Genomic DNA, 12,357 nt, shown 5'->3' with positions numbered 1-12,357 from the left:
GCTGCAACGAATTCAGCTGTTCAAATGCAGCGTCACATGTAAATTTTGTTTTTGCAATATGAGGAAATATACATATTTTTGAAATAGAAGTTGGAATCTGGCATTGAAATTTTGCCGCCCATCAGTTGTTCGACATTTCTTCGTCTGACGTATGATCAGATTCAGAGATCTCTGCATTTTTAATATTTGGAGAACATCCAGGCAAGGTCATGTGTGATGGTACCTGAATATTTGGCTTCCAGAAGCTTCATGTGTGTATGCACCATCATCGCATCCGTAACATATGAAATTGTAGGAAATGCATACCAAGGGAATGGATTATAATGTTTGTGTGACAGAAGGAGTGCATGGAAAGTTTTACGGATTTTTTCGATAATGAATGGCGTATTGTACATCTTTCTCGTCCCTTACTTGAATTTACTTTTGAAAGTTAGTGTACTTTTAATTAATTCTTTACACAGGTTTATGATGTATACCATGTACTTCGTATTCTTATCTTGAGTAAATTAAAAATAGAGTATAGGGATTTAAAACTGGAAAACAGAGAACGTGCTGCCTTTCAACACCTGAACATTAAGTGAGTCTCTTGTACTGTCGAACCTTACATTGAAAGGACAACCTAATCTGAAACGTTGGCTGTTAGATCATAATCCAGATTTCAACCAACCATGCCTCCTACTTTCGTCAAAATGAACATTGCGACATCTATGCTGCGTGGTGCCTAAGCTAGAAGGTGACGGGTAGTACAGAAACCAACGGAACTCGAGTGCACGTCTTGTTAGATGAACTGACTTACCTTCTGTAAATATGCTCTGAGCTTCGGCCCAGCGTCCGCAATGTAGCGGCTGTGGTAAGCTATGTTTGCTGTGTTGACCAATCTAGCGAAGATTCCTTTCTCCTGCAAACTTGCTACGAACTGTTTCATGGAGTCTGCCGGTCCAGAGATGGTAGAGCTGTTTTGGCTATTGTGACATGCCACGTCAATATCTGGTGGACACATTACTTTCACTTCGTTGTAAGAAAGGCCTGTCAGAGAAATGAACTAATTTAACACAAATATAAAGCGTGGTAATTGATCGCCATCAATGACATGCAGTCCAAATTTCCAAAATTCTGTACTATTGTGCCAATTTATACGGGAAGATGTGTTTGAAAGTAATACTACATAATCCGTCCTGAATCTTCTTTGTTATGATTAATAGGATTGCAAATATAATTTTTTTCTGCTGACTAAATTGTAGTAGAAGACGACTGATACAGTTACTGTAATAAATTTCGTAATTATGTAATTACTTTTGCAATGAAATTTAAAATGGCTATTTCATTAAATCGAATTCTGAAAATTGCCTAATTACGAGTATGTCGAAGATAAGGTAAGTAGTGGGAAAGTATATAGGATAAACTCAAGAAAGTATGAACCCCCCTCAAGCAGATTTGTCTACACTTAAAACTAGCTCAACATGCCCATATGAGCTTTTTGCTCAAGTGTGGAACCCTGCCTAATCCAAGATTTTTGTAAAAAATGCCCTCGGGAATTTCTCGGAAAGTATGAACCTCCTCAGATTGATTTGTCTATACTTACAAAAGGCACTTCTGTGAGATTGTTGTCCATAAACTTGTCAAAAATATGCCCCTCTTGATATTTTTTTTAGCCATACTTAAAACTAGGCCAAGCTGCTTATAAGAGCCACCTACACACACACACCCATACATATTTACTTCTGGTTTAAGTTCAATTGGATACCAGCTTCAATTTGTTTATTAAAAAAAATGCAATATGCAGAGACCCCTCTAGAATTGCTCCGTGACCCTCTCATTTCTTACATCATAAACATATGATTTTTCACCTATGAGAATAACACTACATATGGTGTCATCAGGTAATGCCTCATGGAATTCACAGATAATTTTAATGTTTGTCCTGTCATTCACCACAACTTGTTTTCTTTTTGAGGTGTTGATTACAAACATGGGTCTCTGTGCTTTGAATTCATCTGGTGTGTAATACATGTCAGTATTGTCAATTGTAGAAAACAGTAAACAAAATTTGCCTGTTTTAGAGATATTCCAAAAAAATATATATTTTTGATAAGCAACAACAACAGGGCCATCTATGTGCAAATGTCTGAACTCGGTGAACACTTGGGAACAAGTCAATTTTTTTCAATATGTCAATATTTTTAACTCTTTTTGGCAGTAATAGGGAATGGTAGTAAGCATTAGACAAAGTACTTTGGAGCCGAATATGCCTTTCTTAAGACGTCGTATATTGCTAAAATATCTTTAATTCACATATTTCTCATACCGCCGTATCTTGTTCTATTAGGCCTCTTCAAGAAAATTGCCAATTAGTGAAAATTAATTGAGCACAACAGCAAAAGAGGTACTAATAGGGCAAGCATACAATGATATGGGGATATGTGAATTGTTGGTTTCTTCGATTCAGATAAATGGATTGAATTGAAACTGGGATATTTTGCATTTTTTTATACAAAATCTGATATTTGTTACATCCAGCTTGTTTGTTGTAATCTATTCATATTTAGAGTCAGGCCTATATCTGTCTAAGTTGTTATATAAAATCAATATACATGGCATTAGGTCAGTGCCTTCTGGGACATGCATGTCTGTGCAGGTATTTGTGCTAGGTCAGTGCCTCTGAAGGCCGCTGAAAAAAAGCCTGCAGCACGGCCAGTTCCTCTGCACGGATCAATACTCGGGCAGTTTCTCAGATTCTCGCACCGAGGAGCTGCGGCACGGCCAGTTCCTCTGCACGGATCAATACTCGGGGCAGTTTCTCAGATTCCCGCGCCGTGGAGTTGTGGGATCAATATTCCCCGCCCGGGCAGAGGAACTGGCCGTGCCGCGGAGTTGTGGGATCAATATTCGGGGCAGTTTCTCAGATTCTCGCCCCGCGGAGCTGTGGGATTAATATTCCCCGCCCGGGCAGTTTTATTCCCGCCAAAGTGGTTCCTAAATACAAAATCTCAAGAACTAATTGACATAGAGCTATGCAGTTTTTTTGTCTGTACTGAACCCAACTGATATTTTTTATTAAGCATAGAATTTTGATTTGAACCCCAAGAAATTGTATATAAATACCAACGCCAAAAATATTAAGTGTATACACACATACACACACCCCCACACACACATATATACATACACACACACAAAGCACAGTGCTGAACCCAGCTGATATTTTTTATCCAGCATAGAGTTTTGATTTGAAACCCAGGAAATTGTATATAAATACCAAAGCCAAAAATATTAAGTGTATACACACATACACACACACACACACACACACAAAACACACTGCTGAACCCAACTGATATTTTTATCCAGCATAGAGTTTTGATTTGAAACCCAGGAAATTGTATATAATAAACAACAACAAAAATGCCAAGTCAAAAATATTGTAATCAATGCAATAAGAATATATCCAGCCCTAATTGGGCCAAGCACCAAAAGATTTGTAACCCGGACAAATGCAGAACTCCCACAAAAATATGCCCCAAATGCCATAGAAAATATAACATGCAATACTTCACATATAAACATAAAGATACTTGCTCTGCACAGTTATCAACATTGCCCTCACAACCATCTACTTCTGGTCTGAAAAGGAAGCATGAAGCACCTGTTAATGCTAGAGCAGCAAAGCAGCCATGCTATGCACCCATCCATAGCAGTTTTAATGCCCAATTAAGAGATTATCGGTTTGTATCAGAGCCAAGATGTGGAATTAAGACTTTTTTGAACAGTGTAAATCCTGATCTGCAGGCAATTCTAAATGCACAAAATGGCTCTTATAAGCTGTCCCTCAAATTGTTTGCACAATATAAGAAGCCAAATGGCACAAAATTTACACAGCCCCACATAACAGAAACTGTACCGGTATATTCAAATGCAAATTCAGACAAAATAATAAGCAGGTTGATGGATCAATTGAACATTAAACACTCTGAATTTGCAGCAAAAGAATCAGGATGGAGCCTATGCGGTTCATCACATAAGTTATATGTTAATATTTCTGAATTCAGCTCATTACAAGGATCTACATATGTGCCATTACCTGCAAATATTAAAAACAAAAGAGCCGTGGTCAATATTGAAAATACCGACCAGAAATGCTTTTTGTGGTGTATATTAGCTGCTTTGTTTCCAGTTTCAAGAAATCCTCAGAGAATAAATTATTACAAACAACATGAAAATGATTTTGATGAGGCAATGGAGGGTTTAGAATATCCAATGTCTGTTCAGAATATTGATAAATTTGAAAAAAAGGCCAGGCACATCAATGGCAAACAATTATCTATTAATGTATTTATTTGTTCCACTGGCAATTGCTTGATAGCACCTCTCAGAATCAGTACATTTGATGATGATTCTGCTGTTCCGATTGATTTGCTCTTAATTGAAAAGGATGGCACATATCATTACACTCTGATACACAGTCTTGAAGCTTTAGTGAGAACACAACTAGACAAATCCAATACAATATTCAAGTTGTGCAGAAGATGTTTAACTGTTTTTGATGGTAAAAAAATAATAAAAGGGGTTTGTAAAGTGAATGCAGAAATTGCTAAAAACAAGTTAATTGAGCATCTGAAATACTGTGGCAACCATAAACCTGTTCATATGGTGATGCCCAATCCAAGTGAAAATTGCAAATTCAAAAAGTTTGAAGCCTTGTCGGAACACCCAGCATATATTGTCTGTGATTTTGAATCAAATCTCAAACCTCTTGCATTCTGCAATCCAGATCCTGAAGAATCTGCAATTACACCATACCAGCTACATGAACCTTCCAGTTTTTGTTATATAGTTATACGGGATGGTGTAGCTAGTGAGCCACACTTATACATGGGACCAGATGCTATCAAAATATTTGCACATAGAATAGAAAATGAGTGCCGTGACATAGCATCTAACATCTTATTAAAATCAAAACCCATGTTGCCTTTAACAGAGAAACAGATTGAAGATTTCAACAATGCAGAAAAATGCCCGGTATGTGATTGTGAATTTTCAGATACAAATATCAAGGTGAAACACCATTCTCATACAGATGGTAAATTCAAAATGGCCCTGTGTAATAGCTGCAATATTCAGATCAAGAGACCAAAATTTGTCCCCATATTTTGCCATGGAGCATCCAATTATGATTTCCATCATCTGATCAGATACGAGGGGTTTGACAAGCAGAATTTAAATATTTTAGCTGAAAATGATGAGAAATATATATCTATTAGCAAGATAATTAAAGTTAATGGTGTTCCTATTCACATAAGATTTCTTGATTCTTACAGAATTTTATCTGCTAGCCTGGCTACACTGGCCACTCAATTATCTGATGATCAATTCAAAATCACACGTGCATTGTTTCCAAATCAGGACCTGAAATTAATTAGGCGGAAGGGTGTATATCCATATGACTATGTTACAGATTTTTCTAAATTTGATGAGTGTTCTCTGCCACCACAAGAAGAGTTTTACAGCAAAATCAGAGGATCTGGAATCACTGATGAAGATTATCACCATGCCCAATTGATGTGGAACAATTTAAATTGCCAGACATTTGGTGATTATCACATGGCATATTTAAAACTTGATGTCAGCCTCTTAGCTGATATATTGCAGGCATTCAGAAAATCTTCTATGCAAAATTATAGACTGGATCCAATATATTTTTTCAGTGTTTCGGGCCTAGCATGGTCTGCAACGTTTTTGAACACTAACATGCATTTGGATCTGATCCACGATCAAGATAAGTATCTGTTTATGGAGAAATGTATAAGAGGGGGGATGGTGCAATGTTCCCAGAGATATGCCAGAGCAAATAACAAATATATGCCTGATTATGATCCAGCACGGCAATCAAATTATATAGCGTATGTAGATGCAAACAGCCTCTATGGTCATGCCATGATGCAAAAACTGCCATATGCAGGGCTTGAGTGGGTTGAAAATTTCAATATTGAGAATCTTAAGAATTTTGATGACAGTGACTATGGCCTATTCTTAGAGGCTGATCTGACAATTCCTGATGATTTGCACAATACATTTTCTGATCTGCCCCCAATTCCCGAGGTTCAGTGCTCACCTGGCTCTAAACAGAAGAAGCTCATGATGACTCTGGAGCCGAAACAAGGCTATGTCATATATTACAAAAACCTCCAGTTCCTGATGAAACATGGTGTTCAAGTGACCAAAGTTGGCAAAGTTTTGAGGTTCAGGCACTCAGAATGGTTGAAACCATACATTGATACAAACACAGAGCTTCGAACATCTGCAAAGAGCCAATTTGATAAGGGCTTGTTTAAATTGATGGTGAATTCAGTGTATGGCAAAACAATTGAAAATGTCAGAAAACATACCGATGTTAAAATAATTACTGACCCCAGCCTGAGCAAAAAATTGGTTGCAAAGCCTAATTTCAATTATAGAAGAATTTATGATGAGCACATGGCACTTTTCAACATGAAAAAAACAAAGATCAAATTTGATAAACCTATTTATGTAGGGGCTGTGATATTGGAATTGGCCAAATTACATATGTTAACATTGTATTATGATGTGTTGAAACCTTTTTATGGTGATAATATAAAATTGATGTACATGGACACGGATAGTTTTATTCTTGATATTAAAACAGAAGATGTTTATCAAGATATGTCACAGCCTGAATTGTTTCAATACTTTGATACCAGTGAACATACAATAATTAAACACCACAACAAAAAGGTGCCTGGCAAGTTAAAAGATGAGACACTTGGTGATGTTATTGTGGAATTTGCTGGGTTAAGTGCCAAGATGTATACTTTTAAAACATGTAGTGGCGCTGTTGCCAAAAAGGCCAAGGGTATTGGCAAAGTAACTGTTGAAAAAGAGCTTGTATTTGAAGATTATGAAAATTGCCTCAAATCCCAGGATTTAATCAAAACATCAGAATCCAGAATTCAGAGTGTGGATCACTTATTGACTTCAAATATTGTAAGAAAAGTGGCTCTGGATCCACATGATGATAAGAGATGCATTTTATCATGTGGCATACATACTCTACCATGGGGGCATTGTGATTTGAAAAATGGAAATCAATGCCCAATTACAGAGCATGATTTGAAATAAATAAACATGCCTATGAACTTATTTGGGTTCAAAAAACAGGCTATTATGGATCTGCCAACAACACAACCCTCTTCTGATATGCTGTCTAAACTGAGTGGCTTGTTAATTATTCATCTGAACAGCATACTTACAGATGTTGATGATGAAACGGGCAAAATATTGTACATATTTAACAATAATTTAAATCATTACCAATTACCTGTAGGTGGGCAATTGCAATTTATTACAACCCCTGAGGGTGATGTTAAAATTTCAGTAGGGAGAAATATTTATAGAATTAAGCACTCAAACATGGTTTCTGGCACTGTTTATACTGTTTCTGCTGGTGACTGCTTATATATTGAGGTCCCTGGGTCATATGACAAGCTTATACCTTTTTTTATAGAATTAAGAATCAGATACTCTATAATAAATAACCACTAAAACAAAAATGCCTAATGATATATTTGGCCATACAAGACATGAAGATCACAGTGATGAGATTCTGATGCTTGATGTCAGAGTCAAGAAATTAAGAAGTGATTTACAAGCTTTACAAACCACACTGAATGCCAGTCTTCAATTAGAAATTACAAATTTACAATCACAATGCATGGACCCTCTTCTTAAAATTGATTCTGAACTCAAATTGTTGCTTCAGAAATATACTGATCTGGCAACATTGGATAATTTTCAAAGTTTAGAAGAAGCTGTAGCAGCTCTTCAAGCCAAATTTAAGACCCAGGCCACCAACTCCGAGCAATTGAAACAGCAATTGGAAGAGCAAATAAATAATGTCCAGGCACAGCTCCAAACAATTGTCGAAAGCATAAAATCACAAGAAGATTTTGATCTAGTGATTTCCACTCTAAAGGAACAGATTCAGTCACTCCAGATACCTAATCTGGACCCCCTGAACAATGCCATTGCCGAGGTTAAAGAAAAAATTGAGACACTTGAAAATTTTATGAACAACTTGCCATCTTCTGATGCTTTGAATGCAATAACTCGGAGTGTAGCAAATATTAAGCTGCAACTTGAAACATATGAAGATTTTGGAAAAATTCAAAGTTCCATAACCCATCTTGAAGGTACAATAGCAGCAGTGCAAAATGATTTGGCAAATGTACTAGAATCCCGATTGCCTGGAATTGTAGATACCCTTGTCAGTGTCCAGCACCAAATCACAAAGCTTGAAAACCTCAACACTGAATCTGAGCTATCTCATTTTCATCACTTGATCGATGATATCCAAACAAAGCTTGAAATTTTACAACAATCAACACCCACTCAGGCAGATATAGCCCTGCTCCAAAATGCTATGCAAAATGTGGCTGATGCTTCTGAATTAAACAATGTGAAATTGGCACTTGAATTTTTGCAAAATACAGTATCAAATCTTCCCACATCACAGGAACTTAAAAATATAAAAAGGGCAGTGAATCGCATATTGAAATCAGAAGATATCAAGAATATCCAGGCAGAGATCAAACATCTCACTCAGACAGTGGCCACTCTACCAACTAATCAACATATTAATGAACTGCATGCCCTGTTTGAGGATATCAGAAGACAGGTCCATGATCTTACTGCTCAAAATTCAAAATTGGCAGTTGTTGAAAATTTGCAACAAATTGTAGCTAATATCAAGCAACAGCTAGGGACCATGGAATCCAATCAAGCAAATGCTCTGTCTGTTTTTGCCACCCAGCTTCAAGAGATTGTGCAACAATACAAGAAACTTATTGTGGACATAAAAATTAAGCCAGGCCATGATGATGTTGTTAGGACCATCAATGAGCACCTTGAATCTGTAACAAGCAGATTGCTCACAGCAGAAAAAGAAATAACCGGCATAATCGAGAATCCAAAACATTCAGTAATTCTTGAATTGTACAGCATCCCCAACAAAGAATATGATTCACCATTTACACCAGGTGGCAAAATATATATGCTGTCCCCTGCACAATTTTATTACCAGTTTTTTGTTGGGGGCACATTGAGACCAATCAAGATCAAATATTGGCTTCAACCACAGGCACACCACTACCCTACCTTATCAATAACAAATGCTGAGAACAAATTAAAAATCACCAGTGTAGAATTGGAGGATTTTACAGATCCCAATACATTAGAAACAGCCTATACTGAAGATGATGGCTCTTTGGAATTTAAAATACATATTGGAGACAAATTATATTTAGAAAATCCTGCAGTATCAGCTGCTGAACACCCCATAGTTGCAATATTCTTGTTCACATATTATGTCTAGACAAATTATTGTTGATGAATTACACAGACAAGCCAGACATAATTTTAAGAGACTGCCAGTAGTCACAAAGGGCATAGATGATTTATGGCAGAGCGACTTGATTGAAATGGCAAGTGGGCAGTTGAAAAACTTAGACAAAATCAACAAGGGCTACAAGTATCTACTCACTGTCATAGATACATTTTCAAAATTTGCCTGGGCTCTGCCACTCAAATCCAAGACTGGAAAATGTGTTACAGAAGCCATCAGGACAATCATCAATCAGAGTGGAAGATCCCCGCGCTATTTGCAAACAGATAATGGCAAAGAATTTTATAATTCAGTGTTTCAACAATTTATTAAAAGCCAGGCAATAAAACATTACTCGAGTTACAGTGATCTCAAAGCCTCAATTGTAGAGAGATTCAACAAAACCCTAAAAAATCTTATGTATAAACAATTTACCCTCCAAGGTAATTATAAATGGATAAATATTCTTCCAGAACTTCTACATAAATATAACAACTCGGTCCATTCCACAATCAACATGAAACCCTGTGAAGTAACTTCATCTGATGAGCAAAAATTGATCAGGACTGTTTATTATCCTAGATACCAGCCAACAACAAGAAAGGCCAAATACAGGGTGGGTGAACAAGTAAGAATCAGGAAATATAAGCACTTATTCAAAAGAGGCTTTACAAGAAACTGGAGCACTGAATTATTTACAGTGGTTCAAGTTAAACCCGGGACCCTTAACACATATATAATAAAAGATCATCGAGGAGAAATTCTCAAAGGCCGATTCTATGAAGAAGAACTCAGCAAAACTAAACAGCCTGACACATATCTCATAGAAAAAATCATCCGCAGAAAAGGCAACAAGTTATTTGTCAAATGGCTAGGACTTCCGGAACACAGCTGGATCGATGCAGACAAAGTGATAATATGAGCACCTGGGATGTTATAAAAAGGCTGCCAGAACCTGAACAACAAAATAAGAGAAATGGCAAATTGCTACCTGATAATATTAGGTGTCTTATTGTTGGGCCATCTGCTTGTGGTAAAACTACACTAATGGTTGATAATTTTTTATTGGCACCCAACTGGTTAGACTGGAAAAACAGGCACTTGTATATCTTCTCTAAGAGCTTGGAACAATTAAAATATCAGCAGCTGATGAAGCTATATGATGGATTGGATATAGCCACTTTTGAACCAGATGTTAAGCCACTTCATGAATGTCTCGATAATTCTGTTGTTGTGTTTGATGACATTATACTGGATAATCAAAACAAGGTTAGAAATTTCTTTACACAGGGCCGACACAAAAACATTGATTGCTTCTACCTGGCACAGACTTTTTCTAAAATACCGAAGCAACTGATCCGAGACAACAGCAATTTTATATGTGTGTTTCATCAAGATCATACCAACCTCAAACACATACATGATGAATATGTAGGTGGGGACTTGAGCTACAATGATTTTCCCAAGTTTTGCAGTTGGTGCTGGAACCAGGACAGTTATGGGTTTGTCACAATTGATATGACAAGGAAACCCAATAGCGGCAAATACAGAAATAAAATCAACAATTTTCTAGACATTGAAATATAAATAAATAAACATGAAAAGGCCAATAATTGATGATCTTAAATTAAGAGATTATCTTGTAAAAAGATTTAAGGGATGGAAATCAGAGAACCGGGGAATTTATGAAAAACACAAACAAACAGAACAGCCTGTAATTGATGCTATTAGTGAATTAGGTAAGAATATCAAAACTGTTACAGAGCAAAATCAAAATTTGATCACAGAGCTTGTACCTGTAGCTGCAAGGAACATATTAGATTATCCAATCACCCCACTTTCCAGTATTCATACACCTAGTCCTATTGCTCCTAGAAGAATTGAAGCTACTCAGGATCCTATTGAATTGGGTCTTCTTGCTCAAAAATATTTAACCACACCTAAAGACAACAAAGATGAGGTGTTTGGCTTATATGCTGACACAGAGCTTGATGGCAGTATCATACATAGAATTGGCAATTTCAGAGTAACATTTATGGGGGATGATCTGATTGTTTATTCAGAATCTCGTCTCGGAGAAAAAGGTGCTTTTGTTAAGTACCCCGGCACACCTGGGTTGTGGGAACTGATGACTAGGAAAAGGCCTGGCAGCTATACAGATCAAGATTATGAATATTACAAAGAAATATTAATAAAATCAGATGCTCTATACCAGAACAATGATCCCACACAAAAAAGAGTCAAGTCGAGCAGTGGAGCAAAATATAACAACTTAATCAAGCCCATATGGTCACAAATTAAGACAGGCAGTGGAATCAAACAATACAACACCCTGCCTAGAGAATTTGTGTGGGTTGATGATGTCAGGAAACTTGTAGATAGGTTATTGGTGATAGCTGGGGAGGAAAATGCTGGCAACCACAATTTTTACAATGAAAAGGTTGGAATTATGGACATGATAAGCACACAATTGTCTAATTTTATAGTGAATGACACTAAGGGGATTGGATATCTTATAAAAATTATTAATACTCTACCACCTAAATTTTGGAATATTTCTGAGGGCCGGGGCCTGGTTAATGACATTATAAACAAGCTGCCATTTGAACTACACATTCCAGGCTATCAGTATTGTGGTCCAGGCACAAAATTGGATCATAGATTAAACAGAGGGGACCCTGGTGTTAATCCCCTAGATGCTGCTTGTAGAGACCATGACATAGCATACAACACACATTCTGATCTTGACAAGAGACATGTTGCAGACAAGAAATTAGAAGAGGCTGCATTTGGTAGATTTGTAAGCAAAGATGCTTCTTTAAGTGAAAAAATAGCAGCATTGGGAACCACCATAGCTATGAGCACCAAACAAAAACTGGGGTGGGGGCTGTGAATATGTATATAATAAACCTACAATGAAGGCCAAGGGTGTTATGTATCAAATACCTTATGCAGGTCTTAAA

General features: G+C 36.9%; 1 protein-coding gene across 1 annotated transcript in view; it reads right to left on the bottom strand.

The window, feature by feature from the left end:
• The window catches only part of LOC145985666 (fatty acid synthase-like), an 82,839-nt gene that overhangs the window by 48,036 nt on the left and 22,446 nt on the right, over nucleotides 1-12,357 (bottom strand). The window contains exon 12 of the mRNA XM_083119738.1: nucleotides 797-1,026. Within this exon, the coding sequence (XP_082975864.1) occupies nucleotides 797-1,026 (230 nt within the window). The remainder of the gene's footprint in view (nucleotides 1-796; nucleotides 1,027-12,357) is intronic.

This window comes from Lepisma saccharinum, chromosome 1, assembly GCF_977018435.1.
Source record: "Lepisma saccharinum chromosome 1, izLepSacc3.1, whole genome shotgun sequence".
Classification (NCBI taxonomy): domain Eukaryota; kingdom Metazoa; phylum Arthropoda; class Insecta; order Zygentoma; family Lepismatidae; genus Lepisma; species Lepisma saccharinum.
This window is presented reverse-complemented; position numbering and strand designations above follow the sequence as displayed.